At 43.0% G+C, this 22,197-nt stretch overlaps 1 protein-coding gene across 1 annotated transcript in view; it reads right to left on the bottom strand.

The window, feature by feature from the left end:
* The window catches only part of SEMA4G (semaphorin 4G), a 224,570-nt gene that overhangs the window by 29,182 nt on the left and 173,191 nt on the right, over window positions 1-22,197 (bottom strand). Inside the window, exon 8 of the mRNA XM_082268409.1 lies at window positions 13,730-13,893. Coding sequence (XP_082124535.1) covers window positions 13,730-13,893 — 164 coding nt within the window. The remainder of the gene's footprint in view (window positions 1-13,729; window positions 13,894-22,197) is intronic.

The raw sequence follows: 22,197 nt of genomic DNA, 5'->3' as shown, positions 1-22,197 counted from the left end.
GCTTATATACAATTTTTAGGCATTTTGCCAAGGCACTCCTGAAGGAACCTCAAGGCACACCAGGGTGCCTGGGCACCCTGGTTGAAAAAGGCTTGTCTAAGGGCCCGAAGATCACGGCCATCCAGTATGGTTTTTTGGCCTTGACCCTTACGCAAAGAGATTGTTCCAGATTCTTTGAATCTTTGGATGATATTATGCACTGTAGATGATGAGAACTTCAAACTCTTTGCATTTTTTCTCTGAGAAACTCTTTTCTGATATTGCTCCACTATTTTGCGCCGTAGCATTGGGGGAATTGGTGATCCTCTGCCCATCTTGACTTCTGAGAGACACTGTCACTCTGAGAGGCTCTTTTTATACCCAATCATGTTGCCAATTGACCTAATAAGTTGCAAAATGGTCCTCCAGCTCTTCCATATATGTACATTTAACACCACACTTGCAGCATACTCCTGCTTAAACATTTAGAAGTCACACTTCTGTGATAACTGGTTCACACTAGTGTGATTTCTGATGCCACTTGAGTTGCACAGAACTTCATGACAATGGAAATCACATTGCTTTTATTGGTGCCTGATCAGAATAGAGTGATTTTGGAAATGGTTTCTGTGCTACTTTGGTGCAATTTGAGCTTGATTTTTGCTCTATGGAATTGCATGTTCATGCAATTCTGATGCAATTTGGAAAGTGATTTCATGTTTTTGAACCCTAAACTTCAATGCAAAGCAGCAGTAGTGCCTTGACTACTACGGATCAAAATCTTACAGGAGTAAAATCGTGTCAATATGTCACACAAGTCACATTACATTATCGCACCTCAAATTGCCTCAAAAGTGCCACACTCTAGTGTTAACCGAGCCTTAGGGCTCTTTCACACATATAGTCTGTCAAACGGACTCCATTTTTCTCAGCGGGGATCGATCCGTCGATCCCCCGCTGAGCAGGAGAATGACAGCTGTTCTCCGCACTGTGTGCCGAGACACAGCTGTCAGAGCCCCATACATCTCTATGGGTGAATCGGATGGGAACGGACCGTCGGTCCGTTCTCATCCGATCCCATCCGCTGGATGGATGAAAAATAGGGTTTCCATCCGTCCAGATTTGACTGATTGGATCGGGTGTCAGCGGACATGCCCCATAGAGATGCATGGGGGGACCGTTCAGATCCGCCAAAAAAACGGACAGGCGGATCTGAACGGTCTGCCTGTGTGAAAGGGGCCTTAGCCCCGGTTCACACTTGTGCGTGTGCGGGGTTCGCATGTAATGTCGGAGCGCACTGCTCCGACATTACATGCGATCGGCTGTGCGGTGCGAGTTTAGCCATACAAACTGTATGGCTAAATTCGCATCGCACCCGCAGCAAACACGCACAGGAGGCATTTTTGCAGCCGCATCAGGATCGGATCGCACAGCAGTTCACACTTGTGTGATCCGATCCTGTGCGAACTGCACGATCGCACTGCGATATGCGATCAAACTGGGGGTGTCGTTAAGATTACATTGACACCCCCAGCGGATCGCATATGGCAGTGTGAACTGCCGGGGGTGCGTGTGCGATGCGGGAACAGGCTGCGAATTCGCCTTAATGTATAACAATGTTTGTAAACAACTATGATTGGCAAATATTTGTCAACTATAACAGCTCAAGCAAAGGGCAGTAAGACCACCCCAGCCAATTAAAGGGGAGTCTGTGAGATCTAAAAACAGCAGACGCAATGTGGTTTGAGGATCAGAGAGGGCCTATAGTGTTGGACAGGTTTGAACATGCACTTTTAATCATTAGCACATCAAGGCACTGAGGGTCACAGTGGGCATAGTTAGTTCTGTCAGTACATGCTCCACAAAGCAGAGCAGATACGGAGCTTCTGAGCTGAGAGAGAAAGAGCGTTAGTAGGGTAAGGACCCATGCAGGCACATTCATACTACTTATCTAGGCCTCCAATGTCTTAAAAGAACATTTGCTACACCATCATTTTCCCCCAACTTTGAGCGGTCTAAATCTCAAACAGTGGATAAATAAAAAAAACAAACACAAGAGGGAGTCTCCATCTAGGTGTAGCAATTTATTAAAAAAGTATAAGAGACAATAAAAATGCACTCACTAGTTAAAAGTGGATCAAGGCTTGTCAAAAACCCATATAGACCTCCAGAGGATCACTGTAAGGCTGCAGAGCTCTGCAGGTATGTGGCTAGTTGAAGCAGAGTTCTTGATGGAAGAACAGCGGAACAAGCTGGAACATAAGCAAGAGCAGCTTCCAGAAGTAGCAAGATGGCTGCAGCGCCAAACAGCACCTCTATGGGTTGGGTGATGACAGAAAGTGGAGGGGATGTGGCTTCACGTTTCAAGGATAACAGGAGGGCCCCTTTAACACTAGGAAATCATAGTTTCCTTCATGGCTGCAGAGCTCTGCAGCCTCATAGTGATGCTATGGAGGGCTATATGTTTTTGACAAGGCTTGATCTACTTTTAACTTGTAAGTACATTTTTATTGTCTTTTCTACTTTTTTGAATAAATTGCTACACCTAGATGGAGGCTCTTGTGTTTATTTTTTATATGTGCATTAGGATCTCAAGACCTAATCTGAGAGGAACTGCATCCACTTCACCTGGTATGCCCCATCACTCTCCTGGCCCTGTTAAATGATAGTTGGGTTCTAGTCAGCACAATATCTTACAGTGCCTTGAAAAAGTATTTATACCCCTTGAAATTTTCCACATTTTGTCATGTTATAACCAAAAACGTAAATTTATTTTATTGGGATTTTATTTGATAAACGAATACAAAGTGGCATATCATTGGTGAGTGGAAGGAAAATTATAAATGTTTTTCAAAATTTGTTACAATTAAAAATCTGAAAAGCGTGGCGTGCATTTGTATTCAGCCCCCTTTACTCTGATACCCAACTAAAATCTAGTGGAACCAATTGCCTTCAGAAGTCACCTAATTAAACCTCTGGGTAATTTAATCTCAGTATAAATACAGCTGTTCTGTAAAGCCCTCAGAGGTGTGTTAGAGAACCTTAGCAAAGAAACAGCATCATGAAGGCCAAGGAACACGCCTGACAGGTCAGGGATAAAGTTGTGGAGAAGTTTAACTACTTGCCGATCACCCAAAGCAGATTTACTGCAGCAGGGTGGCTCAGGTGTGCATAATCACGTAGATCTACGTGAATATGGGCACGCGGTTTTGGCGGCGCGAGTGCGCCGCTTGATTCCCGTTCCCGCTGTGGTTAAACACAGCGGGAGGCAGGTGTCAGGAGGAGCGGGCTCGATCGCCGCCAGCCTCCCGCAATCTTTGGCAAAACTGACAGGAGAGCCTCCTAGTATGTAAACAATATAAGACGGCTCTCCTGTCAGCTGAATCACCAATCTCTCTCTGCCTCTGTTCAATCCATCCCCAAAACAGCTATTAAGCACATCTAGGGAACACATTTAACCCATTGATCACCCCCTTTCCTGCCAGTGTCATTTATACAGTAACAGTGCATACCATTTAGCATTGATCACTGTATTAATGTCACTGGTCCCCAAAAAGTGTCTCTTAGTGTCAGATTTCTCCGCCGCAATCCCGATAAAAATCGCTGATCTTCACCATTACTAATAAAAAAAATAAAAAAAGTCCATAAATATATCCCGTAGTTTGTAAACGCTATAACTTTAGCGCAAACCAATTATAAGCTTTTTGGGATTTTTTTTTACCAAAAATATGTAGCAGAATACAAATTGGCCTAAAATGATAAAACAATTAGATTTTTGATTTTTTTTTATTGGGAATGTTTTATAGCAGAAAGTAGAAAATATTGGTGTTTTTTCAAAATTGATGCTCTTTTTTTGTTTATACCATGAAAAGAAAGCTCTATTTGTGGGGAAAAAGGACATCAATTGTATTTGAGTACAGTGTCGCACAACAGTGCAATTGTCAGTTAAAGCAACGCAGTGCCGAATCGCAAAACAATGGCCTGGTCATTAAGGGGGGTAAAACCTTCCAGGGCTGAAGTGATTAAAGCAGGGTTAGGTTATAAAAAAATATCCCAAGCTTTGAACATCTCATGTTGAATCACCTTTAGCTGCAATTAAAGCTGTATTAAAGAGCATTAATCAGAGAAGCAGCCAAGAGGCCCATGGTAACTCTGGAGTAGCTGTAGAGATTCACAGCTCAGGTGGGAGAATCTGTCCACAGGACAACTATAGGTCGTGCACTCCACAAATCGGGTCTTTATGGAAGAGTGGCAAGAAGAAAGCCATTGTTGAAAGAAAACTATAAATACTCCTGTTTGCAGTTTGCGAGAAGCCATGTGGGGGGACACAGCAAACATGTGGAAGAAGGTGCTCTGGTCAGATGAGACCAAAATTAAACTTTTTGGCCTAAAAGCAAAATGCTGTGTGTGGCAGAAAAATACACCATCCCCAGCGTGAAACATGGTGGTGGCAGCATCATGTTGTGGGGATGCTTTTCTTCACCAGGGACAGGGAAGCTGGTCAGCGTTGATTGGAAAATGGATAGAGCCAAATACTGCGCAATCTTAGAAGAAAACCTGTTCGAGTCAGCAAAAGACTTGAGACTGGGGCGGAGGTTGACCTATCAGCAGGACAACGACCCTAAACATACAGACTGAGCTACAATGGAATGGTTTGAATCAAAGTATATTCATGTGTTAGAAAGACCCAGTCAATGTCCAGACCTGAATCCAATTGAGAATCTGTGGTAAGATTTTAAAATTGATGTTCATAGATGCTCTCCATTCATTCTGACAGAGCTTGAGCTATTTAGCAAAGAAGGATGGCAAAAATTGTCACTCTCTAGATGTGCAAGTTAATAGAGACATATCCAAAAACACTTGCAGCTGTAATTGCAGCGACAGGTGGTTCTACAAAGTATTGACTCAGGGAGGCTGAATACAAATGTACGCCACACTTTTCATATATTTGTTGAAAACCATTTCTCATTTTCCTTCCACTTCACAATTATGTGCCACTTTGTGTTTGTCTATAACATAAAATCCCCAAAAAATATATTTAAGTTTTTGGTTGTAACATGACAAAATGTGGAAAATTTCAAGGGGTACTGTATTAATCTCTTTGGGATTAATAACGTATTCTGGGTATGAATAATTTTTCAAGGCACTGTATTCATTTACAGTGGATGAATACTGCTAATAATGACAGAACATTTCCTCCTTGGCGGTGAGCAGGTGATGAGGCACCCATTCTAAATATTGACTAGATAAATTGCAAGATATCAGCAAACAACTCCCATCTGGGCAGTCATCAGTCAGCCCAATCTTGGCAGCGTCTGCTGACAAAATTCTAATTGGTCTTTCTTCGCCAGTAATTATGAGCATTTGTTATCAGCAACAGCTTCCATCTTTGACTACCCTTCTTTCCAGTGAATAAAAAGGCTTTTAGCAGCTAAATTTAGTACCATACAGCTTATCCAACAGGTGCCACACTATCACAAGAGATACTGTAAAACTATCAGTCTTGGGTCTTAAGCTGGGACCGGCGGAGATTCAAACCATCTATGGGCGGGTTGAATTTACCCAAGTCAATGAATCGATCAACTTGGGTACAAACAGTATGTTGAATTTTCAGCAATAATCACTGCTCTTCTCCCACAGGGATGGCTCCCTTTGCCTCCCTACCACCCGGAAGGAAAATCGCACCATCTATGGCCTGCCCTAGAATCAAGCAGTTTAGTTATTGCTTAGCAGTGTTCAAAATATTTAATAACTGCCCACATACAAAAGGACACAACTAGAACTAGAAAATCAAGTGTATCTTTATGCAATGCTGACATTGCATACGTTACCAATTCTTTCACCATGCAGCCGTCTACAGGGAGATATGAGTTGGGTTTGCATTGAACCCAGAAGTTGTTAATGTCACCTGATCAACTGCAGCCAGGGAATCCCCCACCAGCAACTGTATGTACACAAAATGAGTGGGGGGTGCTTGTGACATTGACCCAATATGGCCCCATTCCCTGTGGGGAATGCCCTGCCCACAGTCGATTTGCAGCAGTAGGTAGGAAATACAGTTTACTTCTGGGTTCAGTTCAAACCCAAAAATTTAGACCCAACGTGAGCTCATTCTTATCTTATCTACAGGGTATTAAAGTGATTATAAAAGTCACTTTAATACAAACGTGTCATACTTACCTGCTCTGTGCAATGGTTTTGCACAGAGCAGCCCTGATCTTCCTGTTCTGGGTTCCCCCGCTGGTACCTCCACCCTTCTGAGTGCCCCCATAGAAAGCAGCTTGCTATGGGGGCACTCGTGTGGGCGCAATCCCAAGCAAGACTGTGTGTATTGATTGACACACACACACAGCCCAGCTTGGCCCTGCCCTCCGTTCTCTCCTCCTCATGCTGCTGCCACCATATCAAGTAGGGGGGAGAAAGAGGAGAGAGCCAATGCTCTTGGGCACAGAGCTGGATCGAGTTCAGTCTCAGGTAAGCATTTAGGGAGAGTCGTCAGCTAAACACAGTAGATTTTTTACCCTAATACACAGAATGCATTAAAGCGGAGTTCCTCCCCCCAGAAAAAAAATTAAAAGTCAGCAGCTACAAATACTGTCCAGGGTTCCCGCGATGTCGGCACCAGAAGCCGATTTTTGTATCAGCTCTCGGGTGCTGCCGCTGACATTCAGGGTAAGGGAACCCGGCAGTGAAGCCTTTCGGCTTCACAGCTGGTTCCCTACTGCGCATGCGCGAAACGTGTTGCGCCTGCTAATTGGCCCGGTGGCGGAGGAAGGAGGAGAGGGCGTTGTCTCCCGGAAGTGGGGAAGGGTACCTGTTAAAAACAGGTACCCGTTCCCCCCTGAAAGGTGCCAAATGTGGCACCAGAGGGGGAGGAGGAAGCATATATGCTGGTGGAACTTCGCTTTAAGGTAAAACAAAAAAACCCTTCTGTCTTTACAACCACTTTCATTTGTACTTACCCTGATGTTAAACACCCTTCTGCAGCATGATCAGCCTGTGAACTTATGGGAGTTGACCCCCCCAAACAGGCATGGTTACATCAAAAACTGATTTTTCAAATTTCTTTATAGAATATGTAAACACAGATCACCAAAATCTCGTATAAGCACTAAAATGCTAAAGTCATTTTAAATTCACCCTCAATATTTTCATATCTGCACCTGATTTTAAAATGACATCTTGGTGGATCCTGCTATAAAAGTTCTTGCTCGGGTACTTCCTGTTGTATGGGTTGTATGGTGATAATGCTCTTGCAAATATGTTCCTGCATTGTCACCCAGTCTCATGCACTGGCAATGAAGACTACAAGTGGCTGGTTCAAAATAAAATATGGAGACTCAACTGTGAAACCACCAGGAAACCTGCCCCAGGAAATACCATGCAGTCACAGCTAGATGGCATGCATACTGACAGGACGTGGCTCCAAAAAGGCTGCAGGAGAAAAGCAGCACGGAGGTATAACAGAAAATAAAAAAGGTGAAAAAAGTATGGTTAACAAATGGTTAAAGTTTATGGCACACAATGCTTTTAGCATTCGGCTTCGTTCACATATGGGCGATTTGAATCGCGGGCACCCCAAGCACAGTGCGATTTCGCCATAACTGTAGAGCGACAAAACTCACTACAATTGTGACAAAAATATCAATGTCAAATGCTGTTGGCTCATGAGCTTCTTTGGAGAGTTTTTGGAGCAGAGGAAGGCCCATTCAAATGAATGGGGCCGTTTCAAAAATGCTGCACTAAAAAAAACACAAAAAAAGCAAAAAAAAAAAAAAGCTGCAGCTCCTGTCGCTGTGCTACGCTCAGATGTGAATGGAGCCTAAATGTCGATTGGTTATGGCTTATATCTAAAACCAAAAAACAGCATTTTATATATTGCAACTTAAAAATCCTTGGGTGGCTGCATTCGTTTTCTTTTTTAAACTTTTTCCCTTTATTTTTTTAACTAGTGATTCTGCCCAGAAACAAGATAGAACTACAACTCTCCTATTAACCATAAAAAATAGTGAGGTGTGATTTCATAGGCGTGCGCACAGGGTGTGCCAGGTGTGCCTGGGCACACCCTAATCACTCTGGGTGGCGCAGATTCCCCCTGCTTAAACCCCTGATATTTGACCAAAGTCCCCTAATGGGCTTCAGAAAAAATGTGTAAAAAATTATTTAAAAAAATAAATAAAAAATAAAAGTGTAAACAAATAATAAATACACCAATCTCTGCCTTAAGGGCTCTTTCACACGGGCGATCCAATCAGATCTGCCTGTCAGTTTTTTAGGCGGATCTGATCGGATCCTCCATGCAGCTCTATGGGGCAGCGGATGTCAGCGGAGACACCTCCGCTGACACCCGCTGCCATCCGTATCCGATCCTATCCGTGAAATCCGGACGGATGGAAACCCTATTTTTCCATCCGTTCAGGGATCAGATCGGATGAGAGCGGACAGCAGCGGGGGCTGTGACACCTCCCTCTCCGCACTGCAAGTGGAGACGGAGCTGTCATCCGCCGGTTCAGCGGGGATCGGCGGATCGATCCCTGCTGAGCAGCACGGATCCGCCTACGGAGGCAGACCGTGTGAAAGAGCCCTTACTGACACTGTTCACTGCTTTACATACACACACATATGTGTTTGAGCTTTGAGGTGCACACCCTAATGCAATAGGCTGTGCACACCTATGTGTGATTTTGTGGTGCTGAGAGACAGCTGAGAACAATGTAACTGATAACTGCAAGAGCTGACAGCACAGTTCTCAGCTCACACAATTTCTGGCAAGGGCATTTTTGAACTTCTCTAACAGACATAACAAAGTGCTTTCATGTTTAACAGACCAAAAGGGAATAAAAAAAGGGAAGTTCATTGTTAGAGTTTATATACACTTTTAATGGACATGTTTTTGTTTGAGGTTATTACGTTTGCAGCCTCACATCAGGGGACCCGTTTGTTCAACTGCTCGTGACTATATTTTTTCGATTCCATCTTTCTGCTGTGATACCCATGAAAATTGTAATGGGAGACTACCCTTGTCCCTGCGGTCCCATTTTAGCAGCCAGATTCATTGCAGTTAGATAAAATGCCCACAACCAGAAGCAAGGCAGAAGACATACTTGGTGTAGAGACAGGCCTTTTATATCTCCTGGGGGGCCATACTGGGAATTAAAAGCATTCCTGGCTTATAGACTATTTATGCAAATAAGTAGTTCTGCCTTCACTAGCTACATGCAAGTTCCAGGTCAGTGACTCAAAGTAGTAAAAAGTCAGAAAATCAAACAGGACTGCCAGGCAGTTAGCATTTTTGGGACAGTAAAAGCATCTAAGGTTTCCTTTAATAACACACTGCAGCTTAGTGCAGAAAACATGGAGGACAAGCTAAAGCGTACGTGAGCACAAACTAGCTTTTCTTCTTCTTGCGGAGACACACCAGGCCTTCTGGTAAATGTCAGAATTGCTATAAAACTGGTTTAGGTCTGTCACTAAACATGACTAGATTACATATTGCACAATACTTACTCTCCTAGTTCCAGGTAGTGGAGTCAGGCACCCCATATATTGCAGATTTCATTACAGCAGATACAGCAAATCACAGTAAACTTTGTCCATCGATCTCCTTTGCCCGAGAAAATAGTCTTCCATGTGACAAGTTGCACACGTGAAATATTTAAAAGGGAAGTAAAACAATGGAATTCACACTATGAAGGAGAACAGCAACACAATTGCTGCATAGTCAGGAATTGGTCATATCCCACTGATTACACAATGCACTTAAAGCAGAGCTCTAACCAAAAGAGGAAGTTCTGCTTTAAGGCCTTCTTCCCCACTCCTGTTTGTGAATTGGAGCTTTCAGAGAGGGGAGGGGAGCAGGTACCCAATTATGACAAGTACATGTTTCCACTAGGTGATCTGAAGTTGAAGTTTCCCTTCCCCCCTCCCTCCAGAGGACTGTGGGACCAGTCACAGTGCGCAGTGCAGCGTCGCTTGCGCATGCGCAGTGCAGCGTCGCTTGCGCATGCGGAGTAGACACCCAGCTCTGAAGCCACAAGCTATCACAGCAGGGTGACCATAGTAAAGGTGCCGGTGAGGGAGGACGCAGGTTGAAAAACGGCTGGTGTGAGCACACTGCTGGATCGTGGGACAGGTGAGTGGCTGTGTATTAAAAGTCAGCAGAAACAGTTTTTGTAACTGCTGACCTTATTTTCACCTAAGAGACTGGCTCTCTGCTTTAAAGTGGTTGTAAACCCTTACATATACCCAGTGAAGTGACTGGCCTCAGGTGATGCACAGAGGTGAAACAAATCCTCCTACAGAAGTTGTACCTGTTTATCTACAGTATTCTTTCTAAATTGGTTCAAAGTGCTGATATTTAAAGCTGGTCTGAGAGTTAAAAAAAAACGGGCTGAGAGTGAAAATTACACTATACAGAGCTCAGTGAGGAGAGCTCTGAGAGCTAATTGAAGGGAAGAGACACACCCCCTTCATACAGTACACAGGAACAGAGCTTGGCCTGTCAATCTGCTGGAGGTCCCTCCCCTGTCACCATTTTTCTCCTGTGTCAGGAAAAATTGTCAGAAGTGATTCATCCTAATAGGAACAAAGTAGCAGACATAAATGATACTTAGGGGTTTATTTACTAAAGCTAGAGTGCAAGTGCAAAATCAGGCTCACTTCATAGAAACCAATCTGCTTCTAACCTAAGCTTTTTCAATTAACCACTTCAGCCCCGGAAGGTTTTTCCCCCTGGTCAGGCCATTTTTTGCGATTCAGCGTTGACAATTGCGTTGACAATTGCGTGGTCGTATGACACTATACCCAAATAAAATTGATGTCCTTTTTTTCCCCACAAATAGAGCTTTCTTTTGGTGGTTTTTGATCACCTCTGCGGTTTTTAGATTTTGTGCTAAAAACAAAAAAAATAGCGACAATTTTGAAAAAAAAAAAAAAAAAAACACAATATGTTTTACTTTCTGCTATAAAACATTCCAAATAAAAAAAAAAATAAAAAATTGGATTTTTTTTATCAGTTTGGGCCAATTTGTATTCTGCTACATATTTTTGGCAAAAAAAATCCCAAAAAGCGTATATTATTTGGTTTGCGCAAAAGATATATAGCGTTTTCAAATTATGGAATCGATTTTTGGACTTTTTATTTTTTTTCTTGTTTTATTTAGTAATGGCGGCGATCAACGATTTTTAGCGGGACTGCGACATTGCGGCGGACAAATCTGACACTAAGTAACACTTTTTGGGGACCAGTGACACTACTACTGTGATCAGTGCTAAATAATATGCACTGTTACTGTATAAATGACATTGGCAGGGAAGGGGTTATTACTGGGGGTGATCAAGGGGTAAGGTGTGAGCCTAAATTGTGCTTACTAACTGTGGGGGGGGGCTCGGTGACAGGCACGCATTGATTGGGGTTTCAGGTTAGCTGAGACACACAATCTCATTGTGCCTGTCTGAAAGGAGAGCCGCCTGTTTTGTTTACATAGTTTCTCTGAAGATTGCGGGAGGCTGGTGGCGATCGCGCGTCTAATCACGGCGGGAGCGTGGCCCCGGCGTCGCATGAGACCACGTGCACATAATTACGTAGATCTACGTGATTGTGCGCAGCCAAGCCTCCCTGCCGCAGTAAAATCTGCGTGGGGCGGTCGGCAAGTGGTTAAGCTTTGGCAATAAAACCTGGAAGCTGATTGGTTTCTATGCATAAGTAAACTGATTTTGCACTCTCCAACTTTAGTAAATAAACTGTTCTGGATTATGACAAGTACACACAATAGAAGGATATGTTTTGTTCATATTTCATGTCTGAGGTTTACAACTGCTTTAAATAAGTAGGACTACAAGCATTTAGGAATTAGCAAAGATGAAATCTTGACAGTCAGATTTTGAGCATTTTCATCAGCAATTACAAAAAATAGGGAAAAGTATCCATTTTGGAGATCAAGGAACAATTGTATTCTAGGGCCCTTATTCACACCTGTGCGTTATATGTGCTTTTTAGGTGTGTTGCAATTAAAATAAATAGACCGCCTAATGAAGGAGCACGGATGCTCCGAAAGCTAGCAACGCCCATTTTTCCCTCCACCTCACAGGAAGTGATGTCGGGCTGACAGGAAGTAGGAAGTGGAGCCCCACAGAGTCCTCCAGCACCACAGCACCATCAGACAGGCTGCCAGACAACAACCTCCACGCACCACGGCACCCCGCACCCCTCCTTTCTGCAACGGTATCCAGGACAAGAAGATGTATGATCCCATTCACCTACCGAACCGGCCTTTACTTACCTAAGAGTAAGTCACTATGTGTTTTTTGTATTAATAAACCTTATGCTTCACTAAGCTGGCGCTGCTTTCTTTTTGTTTATTCTCCTCAGAGCCTCTCCTTGCTCCAGCTGGCAGCCGCTTTCGTGTCCCCCTCCCCCCTTCCACCTCATCCTTTTTTATATTTTTCTACCCATTTTTTACTTTCTATATTTTTACCTCTTTACCTCATGGTATGCCACCCACCATCAGAGAGCGCCATGTAATCATTGACCAAAACCAAAGGGGACTGGCAAAGAATTTGGTCTACAGTTGCTTCTTGGATCAATTTGAAGTGGAGTTCCACCCAAAAGTGGAACTTCCGCTTTAGGGAGTCCTGACCCCCTGACATGCCACATTTGGCATGTCATTTTTTTGGGGGGGAGCGGGTACCGAGTTTTGAGAGGTACCCGCTCCCACTTCCGCTCGGAGCGCTGCGGCGCCCTGAACGGAAGTTCTCCTCTCCCCCTCCCTCCCTGCAATCTTCTGGGACACGTCAGAGGTCCCAGAAGATTGCCGGCCAATCACGGCGCGCAGCGCGACTCGCGCATGCGCAGTGGGTACCCGGCTGTGAAGCCACAAACTGTGACAGCCGGGTGCCCACAGCAGTGATGCCGGCGCCGAGGGAGAGGATCGAGGCTTCGGGCGGCCGCACGGCTGGACCGTTGGACAGGTGAGTAAATGGCTGGAACTCCGCTTTAACTTCTATCAATGTAACCTCAGCTGAATTGGCATTTAAGGTCCCCTTTGATATACCTGTATATTCTCATTCAGATTGATGCACCTCAATCCCTGATTTCCCAATATGTGTTTGACAGGCTGTAGTGCTGCTGGAGATGTGCTGCACATTTTATGGTCCTGTCCTCGGTTGAGCAGATTCTTGACCAAGTTATTTAAACTTCTACAAACCTATTTTAGCAGCCCCTTCCCAAAAGATCATTGGCTTGTGTTTCTCCATCGCAAACCCCCTTTCCTAACCAAATAATTCAGACTTACTACTTATGTATTATTAGCTGCCAAACAAACAATTGGTAAGCCTGGGAGGAAGACATTTTTTTTTTTTTTAAAATCAATGAAAATCCTATTAGTATACTCATGAACACACAAGAAAAGTATTTTTGTCTGGATACCATGGATCCAATACATCTATGCCTCAGCAGTATCTTCAAACACAAAGTGATGACCGCACACCAATGTAAGTGAACATGTGAAGTTCATTCACCACTGTAGATCCAAAACTGAACATCAAAACATCACAGAGGAGGACAAAAGGTTGACGCGTTTCCCGAGTTTACACTCGCTTACTCATAGCCACATCTATGCCTCACTTTCTCCTGAATGCTGGTGTTATTGGAATTATGGAGAACTCCATTTTCTTTTCACCCTGCTTCTCCTGCATCTAAAGTGGTCACTTTATTGAAGATCTTTGCAGAAAAAAACACTCTAAAACTTACCATTGTAAAATAAAGGCTCCATAGAAGATGGTTGCATTCCAGGTCCCCACCTCGAGGGTGTATGCACTCTTTAATGTTTCATAGTACGGCATGAAGCAGGCCAATCGTGCTTTCAAGAATGATGTCCATTTCCTTTGCAAGATCTTCTTCCCTCCCATGTCACTCTGCGAACATAAAGGAAAGATTATGTGGCTAAACAAAAGAAAACAGAAATTAGGGAGAAAATGGAAGAGTTCTTGATAACTATTGGTGAAAGTCAAATTACACTACAGGATTTATGAGGCACAGCGGTCAGAGCATGCTTATTACAAAACCTGAAAAAATTTAAAAGTTTTAGACACATAAGGCAAATAAATATATAAGCGTATATCGCTGGCATACATGCACATTTCTCAGTTTTAACTATTTAATCATGCTGCAAATACAGAAAGTAACTGTTCTTGTGTCAAGTATTTATAGTATGCTCCTACTTTCCTCTTTGACATCACAAGATAGCTTTAAATTCCTGAGCAGCCCTGCCTACTCAATTTCTGATGGATTACAGAGGACACCAACTCCTCCTTATCTGCCCTAACCAGCAAGATTTACGGCAACAGGCATTTTTTTACTTAATAAAACAGATATACCAAAAAACTTTCAATATTTAATTTAACAGAGCAAATAAGAGAAATTTATTTTTAGAGTTTACATTTTAATGAAAAAAAAAAAAAAAGATTCTAAAATCACATTGTTCTAAAAGGAGCCTGGCATAGATTGTGTGCACTCTCTAGAACAGCCGTTCTCAACCACGATTCTGTGGAAACACTGGGTTCCTCCTGAGGTTGGTGGGGGCTCCTTAACCACTTAAGCCCCGGAAGATTTTACCCCCATTCCGACCAGGGGGTATTTTGCGATTCGGCACTGCGTGACTTTAACGGACAATTGCGCGGTCGTGCGACGCTGTACCTAAACAAATTTGGCGTCCTTTTTTTCCCACAAACAGAGCTTTCTTTTGGTGGTATTTGATCACCTGTGCGATTTTTTGATCACGCGCTATAAACAAAAAAGAGCATCAATTTTGCAAAAATAGCAATATTTTTCACATTTTTTTATATGAAATTCCCCCCCAAAAAAATGTAAAAATCTAAATTTTTTAACATTTTCGGCCAATTTGTTCTATGCTACCTATGTTTGGTAAAAAAAAAAAAAATCGCAAAAAGCGTATTTTGATTGGTTTGTGCAAAAGTTATCGCGTTTACTAACAAAGGGAAAGATTTTGTCATTTTTGTTGTTTTTTTTTTTAACGCGTAATGGCGGCGATCTGCGATTTTTTTTTTTTTGCGATACTGCGACATTGCGGCGGACAGATCGGACCCTTGACTGACATTTTTGACACTTTTGGGGTTACCAGTGACATTTCTACAGTAATCAGTGCTATACATATGCACTGTTACTGTAAAAATACACTGGTAGTGAAGGGGTTAACTTTATTAGAGAGGGAGGGGCTGTGTGTGTCCCTAGGGGCGTGCTTTCTACTGTGATTGGCTGTGGCTTCAGATGTATGAAGAGTGATCGACGGTTCTACATAGTAGAACCGTATGATCAGCCTTCATACACCGGGGAGAATGACAGGTGGCTTGTTTACACAAGCCGCCTGACTTTCTCCCTCTCCCCCGCGGATCGCCGAGTGACCGGCGGACATCGGGTCCGCTGGTCACACGCGCGCGGGGGGGGGGGGGTCCGTGACCACGCGGGGGCGCGCGCTCGCTCCCTAGACCCTCACAAGCTAGTGACTTAGCCCTACGTCACTTTGCCTGTGAGGGGCTGACTGCCGACGTAGATCGGCGTTAGGCAGTCGGCAAGTGGTTAAAGAGGTAGTAAACTCCAGGGAAAAAAAACCTGTAAGATAATGGCATAATGAGCTAGTATGCACTGCATACTAACTGAATATGAATTACTTGTCTTAGAGAGAAGGCCTTCCAGCGGCGCCCGCTCACCGCTGAGACGGCTGACACCTTCCCCGGTGTTTCTTCCGGGTTTGTGGTCTCCAGCGACGTGAGTGACTGGGGCGGCTTTGACATCACTCCCGCATATGTGCACGAAGCCGCCATTTACAGCATGAGTTCTGAAGGTCCGGCGCGGTAAGCCGGACCTTCAGAGCGCCGGCGATGTCATCAGCTGCATGCACTCTGAATATCTCCTGAACTGTGCAAGTTTAGGAGATATTCACAGTACCTACAAGTAAGCCTTATTATAAGCTTACCTGTAGGTTCAAGTGGTGCAACAGAGTTCACTACCACTTTAAAGGGTTAGTTCACCTTTACCCAAAAAACTGCCTATACAGGTAATGAGTGCCTTCAAATAAAAACATACTGTGCAGTTTTGACCAAAGTTAAAGTGGTTCTAAAGCCTAAATATTTTTTAACCTTCATGCATTACTTGCATTAATCCAAAAAATATTTAGACTTTAGTATCCCCCCTTTTACTTACCTGAGGCTGTCATTCATTTCAACGCTGTGCACGTCTGCAGCTCTTCTCTCCCCTCACTTCCGTGTCTCGCTGGCTTTGCTGGGAGCGGGGGGGGGGGGGGGCCCAAGTCCCTGTGTCTGTCAATGGATGCAGCAATTGGGCTGGGGAGTGAGCATGCACAAGTGCCCCCATAGGAAATGGCTTCCAGTGGGGGTACTAGATATAGAGGAGGAGCCAGAAGCGTCGGCAGGGGACCTGAGAAGAGGAGGTCCGAGGGCCGCTCTTTGCAATTCCATTGCATAGAACTGGTAGGTAGAGATGTCTCTTATTTTAAAAAAAAAAATTACCCTTACAGCCACTTTAAATAACATCTATACTATAGGTGTAGGCCATTTGCATATCTCCTGAAGCCTGGCTAAAAAACTCCCAGAAGTGGCATTATCCCATCCTGCCTTGTTGCTAGGAGGTTTCTAAGAGACTCCCAGGTGATTAAACCCAATTGCATGTGCTCTCTTTACACCGTGTCGCAGTAGCTCTGAGCTCAGAGATGCTGCAGTAAAGAAGACAGAGGAGCACACACATGCGGGATTTTGAAAGTTCACTTCTGTGATAGTGGGGGTGAGCAGTAACAGTTGAAATGTCTTAGAAAAGTCCTAGCAGCTAGACATGGTGATGCCATCTTTGAAGGTTTTTTTTTTTTTTAGCCAGGCTTTGGAAGGTTTGTAAATGGCCTAGACCTATAGCAAGGGCATTATCCAACTTTAGTCAAAGCTGCACAGTTTGTTGTGATGTACAGACCTGCATAGGCAGTTTTTTTGGTGAAGGTGAACTAACCCTTTACACAGTAAGCAATGGTAAACTGACCTTCCACTTACACTGACCACATGTGCAAGGGGGAATTTTTCACTAACTTCCAATATAAAGGGTCACTTCTACACTGAGCACTTTTAAGGTAATATAAACAAAACCTGAAAATTATTTTAAGGGTTCCTCAAAAGGTAAAAGGGTGAGAAGGCAGGTCTAGAGGCCATGATTAGCTATTTTGTAAGAAAAAAAAAATCTTGTTAACTAGTGCTACCTAAAGTTGGCCTTACATGCAGATGTAAGACTATTTGGAAATAAAAGACTAGTTTCTCGTATAAAAACAAAAAAAAAAAAAAAACAAAAAGTAAAAACAAACAGTGTAGTGCTGCTGACAAATATATGTCACTGATATATAAATATATGTCACTGATATACAAGTATATGTCACTGATATGAATATCACTCATTATTGTGTGGTGGACTTTGAGATGTTATGATTATTGATATTATTTTTATTTAATTAGATGTAATGTTTTAATACAATAATTTGTCAGCAGCGCCACACTATTTTTAATGGGGTTTTTTTTTTAGCTGATTCGGTGAGGGAACACACTTAAGTGTGAGCTGCAGCAGCATTATTTGTTTATTTTATTCAGTTTTTGGTGGCAGTGCGCTAGCTGTTTTTGGCTTTCATTTGTTTCTCATAAAGGCTAACCTGTCAAATCTCCTAAGGTAGTGATGGCGAACCCATGGCACGCGTGCCACAGCTGGCACGCAGAGCCCTCTCTGTGGGCACGCCACTGACTGGTTATCCTTTTCAGGGTCAGCAGCTTTGTGGGGGTGCAATAGTGAACAGTGGAGGGCATGTAGAAGTAAGCAAAGAGGGGGGCTTTGGGGTGCAAAGGTGAGTAGCCAGGTTAGGGTGCATTTACTTATGCAGCATCCCTTGCTGCTCTTCTGAAAAGCAATCCATGGTGAATCAATTTTCAGAAGGCAGTTGACAGCTGGCTGGGAGGCGATATATTAATCTGCTGGCACTTTGAAACAGATAAGTTGGTTTTGTGTTGCAGTTTGGGCACTTGGGCTCAAAAAGGTTCGCCATCACTGTCCTAAGGCAAATGAAAAAACAATTTTAAACCCGCGCTGCACAATAGTGATAAATTATGGTGATAAACTGTGAAAGTGTGCAGCTGCTGAAAACACTAAGAAAAATCTTAGAATAAATGAATAAAACAAAATTTATGCAGCGCTAGCAATAAATTAGTGAAAATATAAAATTATGATAAAACCAATCTATATCATACAAGAAATCATAATATAATGTATCAATCACATTAAGTGCATAAAATAACTGCAATAATTATATAAAGTGCATGATAAACTAAAAAGTTGAGTATAGTTTTCAAGTGAGAAGATTAAAGTGCATAAATAAAAAATTTGGTGAAAAAAGTCCTTATTGATGATCCAATAGGTGCCAAAGTGCCAAGTGAATAAAGGTGCTTATAAGGTGAAGGTGCCCTCTTGGTTCCCCACTCACCGGATTGCGATTGTAAAAAAGCCCTTGGTATTATTGCACATTTGCCCAGGATCTGATGTGGGGTTCCTCCGATGTGACCTCCAAATTGAAATCGTCTCCGATATCACCATTAAAAGAAAAACATCACGGAAGTGCGTCAACGCGTTTCGCCGTCACACACAGCGTCTTCAAAAGGTCCTTTGAAAAAGGTGTGTGACGGCGAAACGCGTTGACGCACTTCCGGTTGCGGACGTAACGTCATTTCCGGTTGGGAACTTCCTGTATGTGGAACGCACGCTACGAGCGGCGCCACTCGCTTTGTTTGATACATGCTTTTTTAACCTTTTTATCCTGTAAGTATTGAATCGCTTTTTGGGGAAATAAAATATACCTACGTACTTCGCGATGTATGGCCCTTTTTTCTTTTAATGGTGATATCGGAGACGATTTCAATTTGGAGGTCACATCGGAGGAACCCCACATCAGATCCTGGGCAAATGTGCAATAATACCAAGGGCTTTTTTACAATCGCAATCCGGTGAGTGGGGAACCAAGAGGGCACCTTCACCTTATAAGCACCTTTATTCACTTGGCACTTTGGCACCTATTGGATCATCAATAAAGACTTTTTTCACCAAATTTTTTATTTATGCACTTTAATCTTCTCACTTGAAAACTATACTCAACTTTTTAGTTTATCATGCACTTTATATAATTATTGCAGTTATTTTATGCACTTAATGTGATTGATACATTATATTATGATTTCTTGTATGATATAGATTGGTTTTATCATAATTTTATATTTTCACTAATTTATTGCTAGCGCTGCATAAATTTGTTTTATTCACTGTCCTAAGGCAATTACTGGTGTACTATGAACAGTGCAACTCTCACAGTAGTGCAACCATATTGTATATCCAGTATAGCTATGTTTAAAATACCCAAACTTACCTGTCCTAGATGCTGGTTGCAGTCAGTGAAACAACAGGTAAGAAGATCTGTCATAGAGGCTACTTAGCTCATTGCCATGGGAGATGCATGCAAATGCATCTGAAGGTAACCAATAGTTTAATACAGGTTCTTCAGCAAAATATGTTCCATACAGGAGGAACAAATATATGTCACCCAGCCATCCCAATAGCTCAGAAAACAGATATCACCTTTGAATCTCATGTTCTACTTCAAGAGCTCCACCAAAAAACAAATATGTCACCAGATCCAACCAGTGCTGATTTCATGTCTTTGGGCACTCTAAGGCAAATCATACGTGTAAAGATTTCTCATGTTAAGCCCCATGAGCTGGATAGCGTGGATGGAGAAATCTGCATAATTGTACTGTATATTCATATACACTCACTGGCCACTTTATTAGGTACACCAGTTCAATTTCTTGCTAACACAAATTGCTAATCAGCCAATCATGGCAGTATCTCAATGCATTTAGGCATCTAGATGTGGTGAAGACAACTTGCTGAATTTCTAGACCAATAGAACAATCTATTAAGCTTCTATGAAGAAGTGAGTTGCCATCTAGATAAAGGAAGATCTGTGCATGTGGTGTATCTGGACAAAACATGTGATACAGTTCCCCACAAACATTTACTGTACAAACTAAGATACGCAAGTATGGACCATAGGGTGAGTAACTGGATTAAAAGCTGGCCTCAGATGCGAGTCCAAAGGGTGGTGATAAATGGGGAGTACTCGGAATGGTCAGGTGTGGAAAGTGGGGTCCCCCAAGGGTCTGTCCTAGGATAAATCTGTTTAATTTACTCATAAAGGACCTAGAGGATGGGATAAACAGCCCAATCTCCGTATTTGTGGATGATACTAAATTAAGCAGGGCAATAACTTCTACACAGGATGTGGAAACCTTACAAGAAGACCCGAACAAAATAATGGGGTGGGCAAATGAGGTTTAATGTTGGAAAATGTAAGATGATGCATTTGGGTGCCAGAAATACGAACGCAAGTTACTTACTAAGGGGAGAGCCTTTGGGAGAATCTAAGATGAAAAAGGACCTGGGGGTCCTAATAGACGACAAGCTCAATAATGGCATACAATGCCAAGCTACTGCAAGCAAAGCCAACAGAATACTGGCATGTATAAAAAAGGGGATTCACTCCAGAGATAAAATGATAATTCTCCCACTCTACAAGACTCTGGTCCAGCCCCCTCTCTTGTATGCCATCCAGTTCTGGGCACCGGTCCTCAGGAAGGATGTGCTGGAACTAGAGAGAGTCCAGAGAAGGGCAACAAAGCTAATAAAGGGTATGGGGGACTTCAGCTATGACGGAAAACTACAAGCATTGAACTTATTCTCTCTGGAGAAGAGACGACAGAGAGGATATGATATCAATGTACAAATAACGTACTGGCAACCCTAGCATAGGGAACAAACTTTTCAGCGAAAGGGACTATATAAGGACTCGTGGCCATTCACTAAAATTGAAAGAGAAGCGGGTTTAACCTTAAACTGCGTAAAGGGTTCTATACCATCAGAGCAGTAGGGATGTGGAATTCTCTTCCACAAGCAGTGGTATCAGCAGGGAGCATCAATAGTTTAAAAAATCTATTAGATGGGCACCTTAACAACCACAACATACAGGAGTATACAATGTACCATTGACATGAAAAACTTATACACACTCTCATCATGGGTTGAACTGGATGGACTGGTGTTGTTTTTAACCTCACTGTGTAACTGTAAGTTCAAGCCGAGCGTCAGAATGGGGAAGAAAGGGGATTTAGGTGACTGAATAGGGCATGGTTGTTGGTGCCAGATGTGCTGGTCTGAATATTTAAAAAACTGCTTATCTATTGGTATTTTCACGCACAACCATCTCTAGGGTTTACAGAGAATGGTCCGAAAAGAGAAAATATCCAGTGAGTCAATAGTGGTGTGGAGGAAATTGCCTTGTTGATATCAGAGGAGAATGGGCAGACTGGTTTGAGATGATAGAAAGGCAACAGTAACTCAAATAACCCCTTACAACCAAGGTATGCAGAATACTATCTCTGAACACACAACACATCGAACCTTGAAGCAAATGGGCTATGGCAGTGGGTACCACCCCTGTCAGCTAAGAAGAGTAAACTGAAGCTGCAATTCGCACAGGCTCACCAAAAATGGACAATAGAAGATTGGAAAATCGTTGCCTGATTTAGCGAGTCTCGATTTTAGCTGTGACATTCAAATAGTAAGGGCCTAAAACAACATGAAAGCATTGATCCATCCTGCCTTGTATCAATGGTTCAGGCTGTTGGTAGTGTAATGGTGTGGGGCATATTTTCTAGGCACACTTTGGGCCCCGTAGTACCAATTGAGCAATGTTTAAATGCCACGACCTGAGTATTGTTGCTGACCATGTCTATCCCTTTAGGACTACAGTGTACCCATCTTCTGATGGCTCCTTCCAGCAGGATAAAGCTCCAGGCCACAAAGCTCACATCCTCTTAAACTAGTTTCTTGAACATGACAATGAGTTCACTGTACTCCAATGGCCTCCACAGTCACCAGTTCTCAATTAAATAGAGCACCTTTGGGATGTGGTGGAACAGGAAATTCACATCATGGATGTGCAGCTGACAAATCTGCAGCAACTGCTTGATGCCATCATGTCCCTATGGACTAAAATCTCTGAGGAATGTTTCCAACACATTGTTGAATCTAGGTCACAAATAATGAAGGGAGTT

The sequence above is a fragment of the Pelophylax lessonae genome, assembly GCF_965119305.1.
Source record: "Pelophylax lessonae genome assembly, chromosome: 9".
Lineage (NCBI taxonomy): Eukaryota > Metazoa > Chordata > Amphibia > Anura > Ranidae > Pelophylax > Pelophylax lessonae.
The sequence above is the reverse complement of the archived record's forward strand: the minus strand, read 5'-3'. Positions and strand labels throughout refer to the sequence as shown.